This window comes from Molossus molossus, unplaced genomic scaffold (genome assembly GCF_014108415.1).
Source record: "Molossus molossus isolate mMolMol1 unplaced genomic scaffold, mMolMol1.p scaffold_m16_p_5, whole genome shotgun sequence".
In the NCBI taxonomy this organism is placed as follows: Eukaryota; Metazoa; Chordata; class Mammalia; order Chiroptera; family Molossidae; genus Molossus; species Molossus molossus.
In genome coordinates, this window is record NW_023425388.1 from 114,292,584 (window position 1) to 114,313,571 (window position 20,988).

The 20,988-nt window shown below is 39.6% G+C and overlaps 1 protein-coding gene across 3 annotated transcripts in view; it reads right to left on the reverse strand.

The window, feature by feature from the left end:
* Positions 1 to 20,988, reverse strand: part of HLTF (helicase like transcription factor) — a 59,471-nt gene that overhangs the window by 12,855 nt on the left and 25,628 nt on the right. Inside the window, exons 13-20 of one of the 3 annotated variants that reach the window (XM_036242739.1) lie at positions 20,652 to 20,738; positions 18,064 to 18,158; positions 8,566 to 8,709; positions 6,990 to 7,128; positions 5,775 to 5,910; positions 3,710 to 3,889; positions 684 to 808; positions 44 to 222 (exon numbers count right to left, since the gene is read on the reverse strand). In XM_036242739.1, the coding sequence (XP_036098632.1) occupies positions 44 to 222; positions 684 to 808; positions 3,710 to 3,889; positions 5,775 to 5,910; positions 6,990 to 7,128; positions 8,566 to 8,709; positions 18,064 to 18,158; positions 20,652 to 20,738 (1,085 nt within the window). Of the gene's footprint in view, positions 1 to 43; positions 223 to 683; positions 809 to 3,709; positions 3,890 to 5,774; positions 5,911 to 6,989; positions 7,129 to 8,565; positions 8,710 to 18,063; positions 18,159 to 20,651; positions 20,742 to 20,988 lie in introns of all 3 variants that reach the window. The other 2 variants (XM_036242738.1, XM_036242740.1) reach the window with 2 other exon arrangements.

Genomic DNA, 20,988 nt, shown 5'->3' on the forward strand with positions numbered 1-20,988 from the left:
CGTGCCTCCATCCACACGGAATCTGCACTGGGCTGAGACTGACCTGCTCGTTCTGGATGACTTGGCAAATGCAGGGTTTGCAGAAGACGTGTGCACAGTGTGTTATGACAGGAACCGTTAGCGAGTCCAAGCAGATTGCACATTCTTCATCAGAACCTGAGCTCAGAATTAACTTCATCTTCCTTATTAACTTCTTTCGTAGTTCTTCAGGTGTATCATTTCCTAGAGAAAAGGCTGAAAAATTAATTTCAGAGCAAAATTTGTAATATGACTACACAAGTTAAACTTCCTTATACAGGAAAAAGTTTTGCTTGGGTACTTTTAGTCTTTTTCTATTATAGACAAAAAGCACGGTTTAAACTTGAAATTTTAAGAAAAATTCAGAAGCTAAAATAGTAGCCAACCCACATAATATACCTTACACAGAAGCATCACTATAACACAATCTGCACGTACTACCACAGAATAAAATCGACCCAAGAGGATCGATGAGTGGAAATCATGGAAGACCTCATTAATATCCCACATCATTGGTATGAGGATTTTGGGTATATTCCCAGTTGAGTCCTATATTAAAAACAATGTCTGTTTGACACATAAACTAAATTTAGGCCATATGAAAATCTCCTTCTGATTTGAGTATCGCTAAGAAAGACAACGTGCAGACCAGCCCACTCACCGACCTGAGGGAGCAGCAGGAGACACTGCGCTTGTCAGAAGGTGGGTGTGGCAGCAGATCTGACGCAGCCTCAGCAGCAGGCCCAGGACATCTGCGTAGTGCGCCAGGACTGTCCCTTCATTAAAATACCTACAGGTAAAGATGCTGCATGTTACAATGGCTCCCGTTCTAAAACAGTGGAATAAAAATGACACTGTTCTCTTCTCTGAAAATCACATCAAAACAAAAATAAAAAACAGAAAAGCAAACTCTGTCTTTAATGAAACCAGGAGAGATTTGTAAAAAAGCAAAATATATGAGAAATAGCTGCCAACTGAAGTATAAGTCACACAGAACGACGTGGGGAGACAGGACCGCGGAGCTCCACAGACCCCCCAGAGCACAATTCTCCAGAACAGACCACACGCCTCGGTGAAGCCAACTTCTCTCACGTGCAAACAAAGCCAGGTGCCGCCTGGCGGCTTGAATTTCCCTGGACAAGTTTACCCCGAGGAGGAGGGAAGCTGAGCAAGGAAACACAGAAAAGACTATGGGCACAGCATTCCACACCGTAAGAAGCCTTAAAGCAGCGGTTCTCAATCTGCGGGTCGTGACCCCTTTGGGGGTCGAACAACCCTTTCACAGGGGTCCCCTAAGACATAACAGTAGCAAAATTACAGTTATGAAGTAGCAACGAAAATAATTTTATGGTTGGGGGTGGCCACAGCATGAGGAGCTGTATTAAGGGTCGCGGCATCGGGAAGGGTGAGAACCACCACCTTAAATCTTCTGATCTGTCATGTGAGCACAAGTAAAACCTAAAAGAACTCGCATGTAACTCTGAGGCATAACTCAAAAGGGATATTTCCTTCTAGTCTGGGGCACAGCTATGACCCCGTCCCCTTCATATGAATCTCTTGCAAACACCTAGTCCAGAAGAAAACCGAGACATTCGTATGCAAGTCACAGTGAGCAAAGAGCGAGAGAGGAGCAAATGGCAGTGCGAGAAAACTCGCTAGAAAATGTCGTCCCAGAGCCAAAACAAGCATGGCCAAGGGCACTGCTATGATATGACACTGCTCGATGAAACAGTTCCTCCTAACAGCAGGACAACACACCGAGAAGAGAGATGAGATGGGCTAGTTCGGCTCGACCAGGAAACAGAGAAGGGAGCTATCAGAGAAATGAAAGCCAGCACACAAGAGACTGGCTGCTGGTAAAGACGCAGGAAAGAATGTGGAAAACAGGACTGAGAAAGCAAAATTAAACAGAAAGATGTAAAGAATTAGAATAAAATAATACCTACAGAAAAATAAAGAACATCCAACATACATAGAGAGAAACAATAATGGAACAGAAAACACTAGTTAAAGAACTTTCCGGAAAAAGACCTCGAATCCATAAATTTAAATGGTACATGTTACAGAGCAAACCAAAAGAGGTCCTGTTCAAATCGCTGAATTTTAAATAAAAAAATAAAATAATGGTTTTCCACAGAAACATTCAATATGTTGGATGGAGCAAAAGTAGGTTGACAATTATGAGAATGCAAAACACAGAGTTTATCTTGTATTGTTATTAATTATTGCATTATTTTCCATACAAACTAATCAGTTTACACCAGTAACTTCTGAATCACCAAATTAAATAGGCTTTTCTAAATGCCTGTACTACATGACACTACTGACCTTTTTAAAAATGTATCTTTATGTTGAAAGTATTACGGATGTCCCGCTTTTTTCTCCCAGTGACCCCCCCCCAACCCCCTTCACCACACTAATGTCTGTGTCCAATGGTTATGCATATAAGTTCTCCGGTTCATCTCTTCCCACCCACAATCCATTCTTTCTTGATTATGCTCTTTCCTGAAATTCTATAAGTTTGCTCTACTTTCTTCATACTTCTCCCCTTGACAGAATCTCCTACAAGTGGCTTTTCTTATTTCTTGAGAGCTTGTTTGGAGGTTCTAGCAGGGGAGTTCTGCTACTCAAATACCCTTGACCGAAGACTGGTCCTCTCCTCTGCGGGGAAGGTCGTCCACTTTGACCAAGCACACAGCTTCGGGAGGGACGCACATGGATCAGTGAGGGAGGAGGGGGACACCCGCCTAGCCAGCCAGATCAGCCAAATCAACCCTGGCGATCAATGGGATGACAGATGTCACAGCCAGATCGCCTTCACATCCTGCTTTTCTTATTTCTTAAATGTGGACAGTCCCCAAGTTTTGGTCCTAAACAGGCTTACTTTCCCTATATAGATACTTCTCTCTGTGTTTTTATCTACTCCCATGATACAGTCAGTAGTAGAAGCAAGGTATTCTGACCAATATTCAGAACTTGCCTATTCATGTAAACATTAAAATTTTCCCTAGTTTAAGAAATTCCTCAATCAATTAAAAGTAATTAATTATTTAACTTAAAAAAGGGAAAAAAAGGCCCTGGCAGGGTACTCAGTCAGTTGGAGTATTGTCCTATATGCCAAGGTTGTGGACTTGATCCCCGGTCAGGGCACATACAGAATCAACCAAGCCTTGGACGGTTTGGCTCAGCAGTTAGACTGACGGCCTGCAGATGGAAGGGTCGTGGGTTCGATTCCCGGTTAAGGGCACATACTTGAGTTGCAGGTTTGACCCCTGGCCCGGTTAGGGTCATGCAGGAAGCAGCCAATCAATGTGTCTCTCTCCCATCAATGTTTCTCTCTCTCTCTCCCTCTCTTTCTCCCTTCCACTCTAACTAAATATCAATGGAAAAACATCCTCAGGTGAGGATTACCAAAAAAAAAAAAAATCAATGAATGCACAAATAAGTGGAACAACAAATCAGTATTTCTCTCTCTAAAATCAATAAAAAAAAAAATTTACCTAGTAAATTACAATACTCATTCACTTCAACTATTAATTTGTAAAAAGTAGTTTAAGTATGGTTAAAGAAGTAAATTTTATTTCAGTATACTTCAGACTTTATTGCTCACAGATCTTAAAAATATTATTCAGTTAAGTGAGAAACAAAGAAAATAAAAATTATTTTCTAAAGTGGCTTTCTTTCTCCATACCTTCCAATAGTATCTCTGCCCTCATTTTTCACAGACTGATAAATCTTTCTCTCTTCATCTGAAAGTGTAATGTGCTGAATAAATACTTTACGTTCTGGTAACTCCAAAACGGGTTTTCCTTTAATTTTGCTTGTCTTTGTTCTTCTAAGTGTAATATTTTTAATTAGGGACTGTAAACGCCTAGAAAATAAAAGTTATATAACTTGTTATTTCTATATAAGTTGATTAAACTAAAACAAAAAAAGAACATTTTAAGCTATTAGTGTTTTATAACTTTAGTAAAGAACTTTTTAAAGTCTCTTATTTGGGCTCTTATCCAATATGATAATCACAGACATATTCTACAAATAGAAAATTATAGCAACAAATGCAGTAATATTTGCCCTCAATACCTGTCACAATTTAATCTTTATGTTCTTCTCCCCATTTTTGTTTTAATTACTAACACTTTTACTTCTCAATTCTTCAGCTATATCACCCGTACTCAATATACACATTCTTATAAGCACCTATCAAGGCACACAGTAAATTTTATAGAGAAATAAAAAAAAGTACCCTGGTCAGTTTGGTTCAGCAGTTAGAGCGTCGACCCACAGACCAAAGTGTCCCAGGTTCGATTCCAGTCAAGGGCATATACCTCAGTTGCTGTTAGGCCCTGGTCGGGGTCGTGCGAGAGACAACCAATCAATGCGTCTCTCTCACATCTATATTACTCTCCCTCTCTCTCCCCCTCCTACTCTGTCTGAAGATAAATGGAAAAATATTCTCAGGTAAAAATTAAAAAAGAAATGGAAAAAGTAACAGGATGTGACAATCCAGAAGAGAGATAAATGCTTTCTAGGTTCTATAATTTGACACTCCCCCTTTTCAATATCAGAACAAGAGGAGGCACACCAATGTTTTAAGAAAAGGTTTTTCCTAACACTGAAACATAAATACAATTTCTTAAATTAGAATTTAAATAGCTGGTTCTAAGGAATCAAATAGACGGTATTGCAAGCTAGGCTAGTGGGTTTTGAACTTTTTTCACTAAAACCCACAGTAAGAAACACATTTTATTTTACTCCACCCAGCAAACATATAAACAAACACACATACAACAGAAACAAACATTCCACAAATACCATGTGTGATGCACTCTGCTTTTTTCTTAAATCTTCTACTCTATTTCACTTTCTTTATAATGTTAGTTGCTTTCTATTTTTATTCTCACCCGAGGACATTTTTTCATTTTTTGTTCAGATAGAGTGGGAGGGAGAGAGAGGAAGGGAGAGAGAGAGACAGAGAAACATCAACGTGAAAGGGACACATCGAGTGGCTGCCACCCGCAGGACCCATCCAGGGCCGGGGACAGACTGCAACCGAGGTACACACCCTTAGCGGGAACCGAACCCAGGTCTCTCTGGACCGCAGGCTGACGCTCTAACTGCTGAGCCAAACGGGCCAGGGCTAGTTGCTTTCTTTTTAAAATAATTTCACAACCCACTAACCCTCTGTTTGAAAACCAGTATTCTAGGCAAAAAACATAAAATACATTTATTAGCCTAATACCTTGTAAATGGCTATCACCCAGCTGAATTTTATTTATGTTCTCAACTTGTATCTGTCTCCACCAGAAACAATTTTTCTGGTAAAAACCGTGTTGATGCCACCGTACATCATTGCATCGTTCAATCTCCACTATATGAAGCTATACAAGATAAATTATGAAACTTGAGTGCATTTTGGACCCTCAGCGCATATTAAGATTTTTCCTGTTACTATTAAAATCTATTAATGGTGGTTTTGGGGTAATGGCAACATACAAAGACCATAAAGTGCTACCTTTTCTTTCTGTTTGACTAGAATCATGGGAGGGGAGAGTTTATGTCTTACTGGTAGTTAGAAATCTTTATCTCCCCAAACAAGAATCACTAGGTTCTGAAAGTCAAAGGCATGAAGCTATGAATACTTTGTGAAGAGGAAAGCCAACAGCCAAGTTAAACAGTAATCAAAGTGGAAATTGCTTCAAGCTGCTAACGGTTACTTTTAGCTAATATTAATCAGTTATCATGAAATTACTTACCTAAGTCCACCTTCGTCTCCCATTGTGACAGGACGCTGTATTGTTCTATGCCACCACTCTCTATCAAGAAATGGTTTCAGTTTTAAAAAGGAAAGAAGAGACCACAAGTCCTTTAAAGAATTCTGAATTGGAGTACCTAAAAATAACAGGAAATTGTTACAGTTAGATAACCAGAATATCTAATCAGTACAGCCATCTAGCTGAATCGAGACAACATGTGAAAATGGACACTATCAAGCTGTGACTATAATCCCTTGTTAGAAATATACACAATTTCAAAACACAGTTTTGCTCTAATGCTTAGTTCTCATTTTCCATACTAACAAAGAAAAAGACCACGGACCCAGTAAACTCAACTTTCTCCTTATCAAAAAGAGTTGTTTATTTGATTTTTAAATCAACAGCACTAGCAAGAAGGCAGAACTATTTTGAGTTTATATTCTCTTCCCCATCCTCTAGTGAAGCAAACAGACTCCAAGATGGGAAGTAGAGAAATCAAGATTCCGAATGGAGGATTAAAGCGTCTAATGAGCCCGGCCCGTGTAGCTCACTGGCTGAGCATCAACTCATGCACCAAGAGGTCGGCAGTTAGACTCCCAGTCTGGGCACGTGCCCAGGTTGTGAGCCCAATCCCTCTTGGGGGCAGCCAATCGAAGTTTTTGTTCATCGATGTTTCTTCCTCTCTCTCCCTCTCCCTTCCTCTGTCTCTAAAATCAATGAAGAAAAAATATTTTCAAAAAATAAATAAGCCCTAGCCAATTATGCTCAGCGGTTAGCGCACTGGCCCGTGGTCCACAGGGTCTCCAGCTCGATTCCCGGTCAAGGACACACGCCTGGATTGCAGACTTGATCCCCGGCCCTGGTCGGGATTGTGCAGGAGGCAACCAATCCATGTCTCTCTCTCTCTCTCTCTCTCTCTCTCCCTCCCTTCCACTCTGCCTAAAAATAATGAAAAAATATCTTCGGGTGAGGATTAACCAAAAAATTAAATAAATAAATAAAAATAAAGTTTCTAATGAATCTCCAAGGTTCAAGGATAGGTCTAGTGGGTGCCCATAAATTGAACAAGTCAAATATTTTATTAAATGATTTCTATGATTAATTTTGGAACAGTCTTTATATTCACTTGAAGTTTACAAAGTTGCCTCACTAACTTACTTAATAATACATATTTGGGAATTAATTTTTTTTAAGTATAATACTGTAATTCATTACCTGTCAATACCCATCTTCTTTCTGCTTCTAGACAAAGCACAGCCTTAGTCTGCTGAGCATTGGGATTTCGAATGGCATGTCCTTCATCCAGGATCACTCTTAGCCACCGTATGCTATGTAATGGACTATCACCTTTCATCTGAAATAAATGTTTCACATGAATGAAAAACAAGAAAGTAAAATAGTATTTAATGTAATTTGATATGTACTAAGAGTTGTTATTATTCTCAACATCAACTTACTATGTGATAGGTACTGCTTTAAGCACTACATACATTGAATCATTGGACATTCACAAGCTTATGAAGTCTTACTCTTTTTACAGCTGAGAAAATTGAAGCACTAAGATGCGAAGTATGGAGCTCAAAGTGCCACAGCTCAGAAGTAGCAGAGCTAGCATCTAAACACAGCTAATCTAATTCTCTTCTGTGATCTTGGCTCAATACACTGAGCCACTCTGTCTCAGATTAAAACATACTGATAATATAAAAATTATCAGTTACAAGGATTATTATTTGAATATAACATAACTACTTTCTTTTATGTAAATGTTCTTACCACAAGATTGAAGTTTTGACAATAAAGTATTTTCAAAAACATTTTAACTTGCTTTGGCCGGTTTTCTCAGTGGTTAGAGCATCGGCCCGTGGACCAATGAGTTGCAGGTTCAATTTCAGTCAAGGGCACAATTGCAATTCATCCCCGACCCTGGTTGGGGTCATGTAGGTGGCAGCCACTCGATATGTCCCTTTCACATCGATGTTTCTCTCTCTCTCTCTTCCTCTCTCTCCCTCCCACTCTGGCTGAACAAAAAATGGAAAAATGTCCTTGAGTGAGGATAAAAAAAAAAAATTTAACTTAACGACTGGAATTATAGGCAAACAACAATTAGATTTCTAAATAAACTGGGAAACTCACAAATTTCAGCTACAAAAAAGCTTATTTTTGAAACTGACACAATCAGTCCAATCATTGTGATAGAAAACAAAATTCTAGAATATTCAAAACAAAGTTCATGTACAAATTGTTATATAGACGTAATTACAATTCAAATTAAAAATTTTAAATTCAAGTGCTCTAAATGGAAAATATTCCTGAATTAATATTTAAAGAAAGGCCAATCTTTTATTTTTGGCAAAATATTAAATCATAATTCCTATTTACTATATATTCTTAAGTATTTAGAAAGAAAAAAAAGAGTATAAATTTTAGAACACTTTAGAAACCTGAAGCATATTTATTTTCTCTTAATCCTCACCTGAGGATGTTTATTTGCACTGATTTTTAGAGAGAGTAGAAGGGAGTCAGGGAGAGAGGGAGGGGGAGAGGTAAAGAAGAGGGAGAGAGACAGAGAGAGAAACATCAATGTGAGAGAGACACACTGATTGGCTGCCTCCCACACACACACCAACTGGGGCCAGGGATCAAACCCGCAGCCCAGGTACATGCCTTTGACCAGGAATCAAACCTGTGACCCTTTTGTGCATAGACCGACGTTCTAACCACTGAGCACCACCGGCCTGGCTAAAGCATATTTCTTAAACTTCTGAAAGTCTCTGAGTATCAGCATACTTACTCCATAGTCATGAGTTAAAATATTATATGTAGTCAAAACAATATCCTGTTTTGAAAGCAAAGTCGGGTCTCTAATACGATCAGGACCATAATAAACATAAAAATTCAAGTGCACATCTGATTTTATATGTTGTCCAAACTGGTCCTAAAAGAAAATTGGAAATATTTTAAATAATGAGCAGATTAGTGTCAGGTTTAATATATGTATAAGAAGCACTGTCTTGGTAGTGTCACAAATCATACTACTAAAATGACAAACTCAAGTTTCATGCAATCTAAAACTAAAATAGCAACAGTGATAATAGTACTAATATTATTTTACTGTCAAGAAAACTGGCACATATACTATAATACATTACATAAATTTTGCCTGGACCTACCAATTAGCAGCCACTTTAAAACAGTAATTAATTTTTTAAATTTAATATTTTAACACACAGGATCTTTAATGCTTCCTCCAGTTACTTAGTAGACTTAAAAATATCAAAATTAAACCGTAAAAGAACAGCAAACAGCATTTTCAAGACAGCAGGCAAAGATTCACACACAGTATCCACTTTCATTCACTGCAGGCCTGCTAGGTGCCAGGTATGAAACAGAAGGGTAGTGCAGCTAAAAATAAAAAGTAAGAACTGGTCCCTGTTCTCCTTGATAAAAAACTTAAGGTTTTTTTTTTAAACATGAAAACAATATATGTGGGTGAGTCCAAGCCAAACACACACACACACACACACACACACACACACACACATACACACACACGATTAGAATAAAGACGGAAGACTCCAAGAAGAAACAGCTAGGAAACCATTTAGGTCAGAGATGATGAAGCCCTAAACCAGGATGTCATAAGAACAGAATGAAAAGAACAGGTGTGGCCCTGGCTGGTTTGGCTCAGCGGTTAGAGCATCAGCCTGCGGTCCAGAGAGACCCAGGTTCGGTTCCCACTAAGGAAATGTACCTCGGTTGCAGTTTGTCCCCGGCCCTGGTTGAGTCGTGCAGGCAGCAACCACTCAATGTGCCCTTTTCACGTCGATGTTTCTCTCTCCCTCTCTCTCTCTCTCTCTCTCCCCCTCCCACTCTATCTGAACTAAATATTAAAAAATGTCTTCGGGTGAGGATTAAAAAAAAAGAAGAAAAGAAAGAACAGAAGGAACTGGTGGAGCTTGAGGACTAATTAAATATGGATTATCTTCATAAAAGATAATCCTGTGTGATAAAGAATCTACCATAACTTAAAATGACTGTCTAGGAAAACTGTGATAAAGACATAGGGAAGATTAAAATAAAGAAGGCAAAGCAGGTATAAAGATAAGAAAGAGATAATGAGTATCATTTTAGATATAAAATTTTGGGTTACTACAGAAAATGTGAATAAGAAGTGTATTAGGAAAATGTAATATTGGCCTATAATGTAACTGTAGATATGGACTTTAAAGTTTTCAATAGACAGTACATGAAGCTACAGAAGTGGTTAAGATTTTCTAAGGAGAACACGCACAGTGAGAAAACAGAGCCTGCAGAGCACCAATACATAAAAGAGCAGGCTTGCGGATTCAACATGGCAGCAGACTACGTGGAAGCTACACTCACATCCTCCCGGGAGCAAACTGGAATCACAACTAAAGTACAGAAAAATCAAACTGAATAACCAACTCAAGATTAGGTGGAGAGAAGCTTATTACAAAAACCTTACAGAAGAAGCCACATGGCCCTGGCCGGTTTGGCTCAGCGGTTAGAGCATCGGCCTGCGGTCCGGAGAGACCCGGGTTCGGTTCCCGCTAAGGGCACGTACCTCGGTTGCAGTTTGTCCCCGGCCCTGGTTGGTCGTGCGGGTGGCAGCCACTCGATGTGTCTCTTTCACGTCGATGTTTCTCTCTCTCTCTCTCTTCCTCTCTCTCCATCCCACTCTATCTGTGCAAAAAATGGAAAAATGTCCTCGGGTGAGGATAAAAAAAAAAAAAAAACAGAAGAGGCCACATGAAGACAGGTAGGAAGTGCAGAAGCGTGAGAGGACTGGCTAGGTTCTCATGGTGGCAGCTGATGTTCTGGAGGGATATGTCAGCTGCAGGTGGTTCCCCCTGAAAAATCTGGGGTCTAATCCTCAAGCTGGGCTCCCCAGCCCAGACCACTAGAACTGGGAAAGGCGTCCACATAACACTTGGCTGTGAAAAGCAGCAGGGTTTCTGACTGCCAAGGAGAGACAACTAAAACGCGCGCACCCTCTTAGAGAGCCAAACCACAACATTTTGTTCACAGCCACTCACCCTGGGCTCTGGCAGAGGGAGAGCAGAGTGGACTAGACCTGTATGAAGAGAGACAGGGGTTGGTGGCTCTGGGGAGAAGGCTGAGCGGTCAGTTACGAGGACCCCTGTGCTGAGTCATTCTCCCACATTGCAGAAGCCATTTTTCTCAGGCAGAGCACTACCTTCATGCAGCATCTGCCTGGGGCAAAGCAATAGCCCCACCCACTGCTATCCCTCTTGGCCCACCCTATAGCTTAAGCCCAGCTGAGAGTACAGCCCGAAACTGTTCAAGTGACTGAGCCCAACAGACAGCCTGCAGGCAGAGACAGATCTCTGGGTGCTTTGAATCTTTGCCTGACCTGCTCCTGGGACCAGTGCTAGTAAAAGTAGACCTTGGTGCACAGTTTGGTCCTTTCTACATGCACCCAGGCTCAACAGAGGGAGTCACAAGCTGTGGATCACTGATAGCTCCAAACAGGCTGCCCTAAGCCAGTCACAAACAACATCTGACAACTGGCCTGCACCAGAGACCCTCTGAAAAGGTCCAGAACTAATACAACCAGTGGCCAGTTCCAGACAAGAACAGAGCAGGATCCAATAAGCTTCACAAGTAGCATATCCACAGGGATATCTTGGCAGGCGCCAGACCCTGCTGAGCAAACTCTGCTTCATGTGATCAGCACCTGCACAGCAGCCTGCATATTGTGTTGGGGGTTGAGCCTCACCACCAGCCAGCCTGAGGGTCAATCCCACCCACGAATGGTACAACAGCAATCAAGACTCAATTACAACAAGAGGACCCACATAACACACACACAAGAAACATTCTTAGAGCACCCAGCTCAGGTGATCAAGAAGACTGCATCATTAGGCCCCACAGGTCACTTACTACATAACACCACCCTACCAAGACTGGAAGTCAAAGCAGATCTACCTAATACATATGAACAAACACAAAGAGGCAGCCCAAAAGAGGGAGACAAAGAAATAGGCCTCATGAAGGAACAAGAGAATTCTCCAGAAGAGGAGCTAAAAGAAACGGAGGTAATTTATCAGATATAGAGTTCAGAGTAATGACTATAAGGATGCTCAACAGCATGAAAAAAGGATATAGAAACCATAAAAAAGTACGATTCAGAAATGAAGAATGTCATGTCTGAGATAAAGAATACACTAGAAGGAATAAACAGTAGGCTCAATTAAGCAGAGGATCAAATCAGCGATTTGAAAGACAAGATAGAAAAAAAACACCTAATCAAAACAACAAAAAGAAAAAGAATTTTTAAAAATGAGGATAGTATAGCCCTGACCAGTTTGGCTCAGCAGTTAGAGCATCAGCCCGAAGACCAAAGAGTCGTGGGTTCGATTCCAGTCAAGGGCACGTACCTCAGTTGCAGTTCAGTCCCCAGCCCTAGTTGAAGTCATGAGGGAGGCAATCAATTGATGTGTCTCTCTCACATCGATGTTTCTCTTTCTCTCAGAGTCTCTCTCTCTCGCCCTCTCTTCTTTCCTTGCTCCCACTCTATCTGAAGATAAATGGAACAAAATCCTCGGGTGAGGATTAAAAAAAAAGCGAGCATAGTTTAAGAGACCTCTGGGAAAACATGAAGCATAACAACATCTGCATCATAGAGATACTAAAAGAAGAAGAGAAAGCAAGGGGTTGAGAACCAAGTTGAAGAAATAATGACTAAAAACTTCCCTAATCTGGTGAAGAAAAAAGACATACAAGTCCAGGAAGCACAGACAGTCCCAAACAAAATGAAACCAGAGGCCCACACCAAGACACATCATAATTAAAATGGCAAAAGTTAAAGACATATTCTTAAAATCCACAAGAGAAAGGCAGTCAGTTACCTACAAGGGAGCTCCTGTAAAACTGTCAGGTGATTTCTCAACAGAAACATTTCAGGCCAAGAAGAGATTGACATGAAATACTAAAAGTGATGAAAAAGCAACGACCTACATAACCAAGGCTAGTTTACCCAGAAAGGCTATCATTCAAAATTAAAGGAGAAATAAAGAGCTTCCCAGACAAGAAAAAAACTAAAGAAGTTTATATTATAAGAAATGTTAAAGGGCTAATTAAATGTTAAGAAGAAGAAAAAACAAACAAATTGGACTACATCAAACTAAAAAGATTTTGCACAGAAATGGAAACCATCAACAAAATGAAAAGATCACTGAATGTGAGAATATATTTGCCCATACATTTGATAAGGGTTTATAAAAAACTTAGAAAACTCAACACCAAAAAACACTCAAACAATCCTCAGAGGAAAGGGGATGGGAGATTGGGAAGAGGTAAACCAAAGAACTTAAATGCATATGTGCATAAATAATGGACACAGACAATAGTTTGGGGAAAGCAGGAAAGGCCTGGGAGTGGGGAGGAGGGGGTCAATGGGGGAACATCTGTAATACTTTCAACAATAAAGATTTTAAAAAAAAAGGGCCAAGGACCTGAATAGACACTTCTCCAAAGAAGACATACAGATGGCCAACAGACATACAAAATTGTTCAACATCACTAATCATCAGAGAAATGCAAATTAACACCACAATATCACCTCACACCTGTCAGAATGGCTATCATCAGAAAATCAACAAACAAGTGTTGGAGAGGATGTGGACAAAAGGGAACCTTTGTGCACTCTTGAAGGGAATGCAGGTTGGTGCAGCCACTGTGGAAAGCAGTATGGAGTTACCTCAAAAAATTAAAAATGGAATTGCCTTATGACCTAGCAATTCCACTTCTGGAAATACATCCAAAGAAACCCAAAACACTAATTCAAAAGAATATATGCACCCTTATGTCCATTGCAGTGCTATTTACAATAGCCAAGATTTGGAAGCAGTTCAAGTGTCCATCAGTAGATGAGTGAATAAAAAAGCTGTGGTACACTTACACAATGGAATACTACTTGGCCATAAAAAGGAAGAACATTTTACCCTTTGCAACAGCATGGATGGACCTGGAAAACATTATGCTAAGTGAAATAAGCCAGTCAGAGAAGGACAAGTACCATATGATATCACTCATATGTAAAATCTAATGAACTTAAATGTAAAATGGAGACAGGCTCATAGAGGAGGCAGGCAGCTCTGGTTGAGGGTGGGAGTGGTAGGGGTGGGTATAAAGGAATTGAGCAAAAAAGAAATAAAAAAAGAGAACTGATGGACAGGGACAATAGTCTGGTGACTGCGGGGGTGAAGGAGAGGGTGGAGGAAATGTCAGAGGCAAGAATCAGGAAAAGCCCAAGTCCTTGATGACATAACAGAGCTGCTGAATCAACTTAACCACTGAGCTCACCCTTATTCTGGACTTCCAGCTCTATAAGATGCTACACTTCCTTCATGATTAATCCATTTGAATAGGTTTTCTCTCTTGCACCTGAAAGAATCTGATACATCCTTTATGCCCATCTGATGGGGTTGAAAATAATAAGAGGAATTAAGAGTTTAGAAAAAGAAGACCTATTTTGTTTATAAAAAACCGCCTTATTATCACTATCCTCTTTTATGAGGGTGGGGGTGATTGCTCAGATACCTCAAATCACAGCATGTCAAAATTAGAAGGGTTTTTAGAACTTGTTCTTCTCAAGAACGTTTTGTCCTCCCAATCCACACTGCGCTCCCATCACCTTCTATATTTCAACATTGTGTTCTGTTTTCTTAACAGAGCTTACTACCATCTGAAACTACCTTTTTGTATTCTTATTGGTTATCTAATTGTTCCTGCTGGAACATGAACTCCCTAAAAAAGGAAGCTTATCTGTTGTAGTACAGCTTTCTGAATCATACTTTTCCCAATCACCCTTATAAACAGAACCCATATAGCGAGGGCTGTGGCAACATATCTCGCTTACAGAGCCACATTTTCCGGTCGACCTTGGTGATACAAGTAGCCAGTTAGATGTAAAATATAATTCTGTGGAATTTTTAGAAAGCTCTTAGCTGGAATGGGCTCTCTTCTGCCATTTTCCCATCCTCCTACCTATGTGACGCAATGATTGGAGTTGCTTTAACCATCGTAGGACTATGAGGTGACACTGATGATGAAATAGCATGAGAACAGCAGACCAGCTTTGATTTGCAGGTCTCTGGACTTGCTTAATGTAACATAAAGAAATAAATCCTTTACCTTATTTAAAAAAAATAAAAATAAAAAATAAAGATCAGGCTTATGCTTCCATCTACTGGGAGATATGACATGATTTCTGGGATATTATTCAAAATGTTCCAGTAGCCCTGGCCGGTTTGGCTCAGCGGTTGGAGCGTCGGCCTGCGGTACAGAGAGACCCGGGTTCGGTTCCCACTAAGGGCACGTACCTCGGTTGCAGTTAGTCCCCGGCCCTGGTTGGTCGTGTGGGTGGCAGCCACTCGATGTGTCCCTTCACATCGATGTTTCTCTCTCTCTCTCTTCCTCTCTCTCCCTCCCGCTCTATCTGAACAAAAAGTGGAAAAATGTCCTCGGGTGAGGATAAAAAGAAAAAAAAAAATGTTCCAGTAAAAAAAAAAAAAAGAGAGAAAATTTTAAAATTCTTGAATCCTGATGAGTAAATGAAGATTTCATTAAAATTTATCATAATGTTTAAAAATATATACCATGCTTTAAGGGGGGGAAAAGGCAGACTAAATAGGAACCACGGGAGAAAAGTAGAGGTGGAGAAAAACAGTGGTCAGCAAGATGGGGTAGAACACAAAATTATGGGAGAGACCAAAGAACATCAAAGTTTCAGGAAGAAATACAAAACCAATTTAAAATTTTAAAATGTATGTTCATTCCCTCTCTTTACAAGGTTTACAGTCAGCTTACAAAACAGTGGAACCAGATCAGGGCAGAGGAAGAGAGGAGAGAACTCCCTGGACAGGGAGACGGTGAGGTCACTGAAGGCCTCACAAAGTCTCCGTAGAGGGGAGGAGCAAAAGCTGGACCACTGTGGGCTTGAAAGGAGAATGAAACCTGAAATAGTAAAGGCAAAAAGAGAACAAAGGATAAAACATGGAGGAATAAAGATGAAAACACAGAAAATGTTATCAAGAAATCTGGCAGAAAAGAAAAGGAGAATGAAACCAGTGTAGAAAACTGGATCGGTGGAACTGCCTTGAAATGGAACAGAACATATTTGTGGAAGGTTTAAACTTGAAATAGAAAAAACTAACTCTTCTGGAGAAAGAGAACTATAATATTGAGTTTCTAGTCAAAGTTCTAGGTTATATGTCTATGTGTGAATAAAATAGGTGCTATTGTTTCATTTTACACAGGGAGGATAAATTCATGACCTTAACATCCAGAAACAGTGGTGGAGGTGAGACTGGCACCTGAACCCTTTAACTGGGTCTTGCCCACGCACGAAGACAAACAAGCGGAGATAAGATAGTTCTGGCCTGCTCATTCGGGTGCCAGGTCATTTACTTGGGGGCCAGGAAGATAATAGCTTGTTGAAAGATTATAAAATTCTAATTCTTGGCTAGAAACCCCTATAAGCCCAACCCCCCCCTCATTCCTTTAGAAATCAGCTTTTCCATAACATAGCAGGCAAGATTTTGCCAAGGCTTCCTTCCTGACGTTTACATTACCAACACTTTTGTTGCTTTCTAAATATAAAATAGTAAAACACTGAGTACCCATTTTTATTTATTTTTTTAGTGTGAATTCAACCTTCCTCCTCTTTTCCTTCCCCTTTTTACTGAATTTACTGAGGTGACCCTGGTTAACAAAATCATACAGGTGCGCAGCTCCACAGCACACTGCTGTGTGCTCAGCACCAGGAGTACCCATTTTTTAAATACATATCCACACTGCAAGATCTTAAGAAATCAATTCTGTTGTTTAAACCTCCATTAATACTTATAAACCTCCCGGTGAAAATGCCTTTCAAGTACCCGTGGATTGCCTTTCCCATGACAGACAACACATTAAAAGAAAAGGCATAATTATGTTGGAATTAAAAAAAGAGCAAGAGAGAACTAAAACTCATTTTGGTGCAGAGGGAAAATGGTACACTAATCACAAGAAGGACTAATTTAAAAATAAATAAATACAACAAAACTTACAATAAAAAGATAAATCAAAGAAAGCAAGGCTAGCCCAGCCAGTGTGGCTCAGTGGACTGAACGCCATCCCATGGACTGAGAGGTCCTGGTTTGATTCCCAGTCAGGGCAGCCAATCGATATTTCTCTCTCTCTCTCCCTCCCCCTTCCTTTCTCTTTAAAAAAATAACTAAATAATAAAAACATTATAAGAAAAAAAGCAAGCAAAGCTATATAAAGTCAAAAAGACATTACAGAAGTCATGAACTTTGACAATTAGACAATAACTACTAATCTTTTCCAATGTAATTTAGAGAATTAGTGTAGAAACCAGATTACAATGAGTTAAGAGGTTAGTAAGCAAAAGTGAAAATTAAATCCCAAGAGGTATGACAGTGAAAGAAAGTAGCAGAGTAGCAACTTAAATGTAAGACAATCCAGAGAAAGTATTTAAAAATGAAAAAGATCTAAGTATGTGTCACCAAGGAGTCACAGGGGACAGGCTGAGTAACCAGGCAGGGGAAATGACAGATAAATGCAGAGGCCAGAAGAGCTGGACTCTGATGAGGACTGAGGTGCTGGTCTCACAGAGAGCAGGGCCCCTCCCCGCTCTCAGACGAGAGGGGAGCTCACAAGAGGAGCAGATAATCTTAGAGGTGACAACAGGAAGTCCGTATCCAGTGGTCTTTATGTTTACAGCGCTTACAACAGAGTGTGTAAGAGTATTGTCACTATTCCATTACAACATGCAGCATGAAGCTCAAACTGGACAGGAAACATAGCCAAGCTGCTCCTTACACATAACACATAAAGAGGTTCCATTCCAATGCAATGTCTTAGAACAGCCACGCAATCTGGAAGAAAGAAATTGTTCTGGCAGGTTGCCTTAAAAGCATAGGTTCTAGAGTTAGAATGTTGGAGATCATTTCCTAGCTCCATCATTTATTAGCAAATTACTTAATTCTCTGTGATTCAATTTGTTCACCTGGAAAATGAGAACAGTTGTAGAATTAAATGAGAAAATCTATAAAAACAAATTAGGGACAAACTGAGCACCTAGGAGCTCACTACATGTTACAAGCTGTTATAAAACAAGTGATGCCCTGGCCAGAAGACTGCTGAGTGGTAAGAATCGCTGGCCCACAGGCCGACGCTCTAACTGCTGAGCCAAACAGCCAGGGCTATTTCACATTTTTAAAAAGCTGTGAAGACTTACAATCCAGTTGCTTAACACAGAAAGTGGACAGATGATCAGTGTTGTTCTTGGTCTCTCTACATCAGTTTTCTTTGAACCCTCCACTGCAGATGCTCCTGAAAAAATAAATCAATGCACTAACATTAGGGGTTTTTTTGCACAAATATATATGAAGTCAATAAAGAAATAACAATAATGTGCCTCTATGAAAAAAGAAATTAGGAAGAACTAAAATGAAGCAGATGGATTTCGCTTCCAGTTATGATGTAGTAATAGTAACTAGATTTTTACCTTGCCACTTTAAACAACTAAATATCTAGATAACAACTATTCATGGGGGAGATAGAAGATTATGATTGGAAGGGGGCACAAGGAGGAAGTTTGGAATATCTATTGATATTCATTCAATTATTCATTGACGTGAACATTTGTTTTGTGCAATTTTCTGAATTTGTACCATAGTTAATGTGGTAGCCAGACACCAAGATGGATCCCAGTGACAATCCACTTCCTGACAGTCACAACCTTGTGTAGTCCCATCCCACACTCTACCAGGGCTGGTCTGTGTGACCAACAGGTATCTCAGAAGTGATATATCAAGTTATATATTAAGTTATAAAAAATGCAGCTTCTCTTCCTCAGAAGCCCGCTCATGCTCCCCCTCTCCCTCCCCCACTCTCTGCCTCCCTCTGATCACTCCCTCTGAGGGGAGCCAGCCGCCATGCTCCCAGGACACTCAGGCAGCCTATGGAAAGACACCCTTTTATTTTCAAGTCCCTTACTGGGGAGTATTTACATTATTTCCAATATTTCACTAAAGTAGTGCATCAATGAAATCTATTTTTTCATGTCTCCTTGTACATATCTATAGAGTTCTAGGTGGTCTATCTTTAGCTTCATGGTATTTGGTCTGGCTGCTCTGCACTGTGTTCACAATCCCACCTACAGTGCGCGGAGTTCCTCATGCTCGTGTTGCCTACCCTTTGCGCCGAGATCTTTAATGTTGGTAAATATGATGGGTGAAACCGTGCAGTCTCACTGTTCCTTTCATTTGCATTTCGCCAATGATTGAATCTATATATATTTTCCTATGTTTATTGGTTATTTGCGTTTTCTTTCCAAGAATTGTACATTTATATTCTTAGTGGCTATTCCCCTGTTGTACTGTATTTTTCTAATTGACTTATAGAGGGTTCTTTACATATTCTAGATATTAATCCTTTGTTAAGTTATACTTATCACAAGTATCTTCTTCAGTCTTAACATTTTTCAATGTTTATCATGCCTATTGATGCGTGGAAATTTTAAATGCTGTTGAATTTAATTAAACTTTTCCTATGCCTTTGTGTATCTTATTTAAGAAATTACTATTGACCGCAATATATGTCTTCTGTCTCCAATCACTGATTTTTGTTTCTATTCTGTTTCTCTTCCAGAAATGTTTATTTTGATTTTATCATAGCTATGATTTTTTTAAGTTTCTCTCCTGTATTAGCATTATATGTCTGCAACAGAAATGGATTTTGTGCGTGAACTTAATTCTATCTCAAATGAATTAAACATTTCTTGAAATTCCTAAAATTAGGGTCAAAAATAATATGAATCCCTTCATTTTCTATTCCTAGACCAAAAGTTAGCTCTTTTTCATCATTCTGTGTTAGCTCAAATATCACCTTCTTAAACAGGCTCCTTCGGTCAATCTTTATTTCACGATCCCCTTTAGTTTACTTTATTTCTTTAATCCTTATCTGAGAATATTTTTCCATTGATTTTTAGATAGAGTGGAAAGAAGGGAGAGAGAGAAAGAAACACTGATGTGAGAGAGACACATCGATTGGTTGCCTCCTGCTCGACCCCGGGGTTGGGGATTGAACCTGCAACCTAGGTACATGTCCTTGACCGAGAATCGAATCCAGGACTCTAAAGTCCATGGGCCGATGCTCTAACCGTTGCAACCAGGCAGGGCTAGTCAGTCCCCTTTATTTATTTCACAGCACTCATTACCTATAATTATGTGTTTATTAATTTTATGTTTTGCCCATTATTAGGCCTAAGTTCCATGAAAATGCATGTGTCTGTTGTATCTGAAACATGTAAAATAGAGACTATGATACAGACAGAGAAGTTGTCCCAAATCTCCTTAATCCTAGTTCAAGCTCTTTCCATCTCAAATATTTATACTCCTAAGCAGTGTTGTTTTCCTATTACAAAATACAAAATGTAATAAATAATAATCACTAACATTCTTAAGTGAAAAGCAAATTCTACTTATACCAAGTAGTAAATCTTTATTATAATTTTAATTAATCCAAACTAAATTAAGTTTTTAAAGCAGCCATATATAGGTCTGTGCCTTCACTAGAAGAAATAGCTCTGCTACTGAGATGACTAAGAGACCTCCCATCAATTTCTGACCTAACTAAAATAAATAAAAAATGGTATTGAACAGAAATCAAAACACTTTTTTTTTAATGGGAGTATGTATTTTTTACTTTCTCTACTTTCTAAACTTCTTATAATATGGTTTTGTAACTTTTCTCATTTAATTTTTTATTGAAGAAAAATAAGCAAACAAAACAAAAGCTAAAAAAAAAAACAGATTTACTGACCTTTTTTCAACATTTTCTTCTTTGTTGCAGGGGTAGGTGAAGTAAGTGCACATGCAAACTCTGTATCTTCTTTAACCTTAGAAGATCCTGCTGAAGGAAAAACCACAAAATCATTAAGATATCTGAAAACATTCTCTCCTGTGCTTAGTCACAGGTACTTTCTGAGGATAGAAAATAGAATACCACTTCCATACTACCTTAAGAGCAGCCCTGGCCGGTTTGGCTCAGCGGTTAGAGCGTCGGCCTGCGGTACAGAGAGACCCGGGTTCGGTTCCCGCTAAGGGCGCGTACCTCGGTTGCAGTTTGTTCCCGGCCCTGGTCGGTTGTGCGGGTGGCA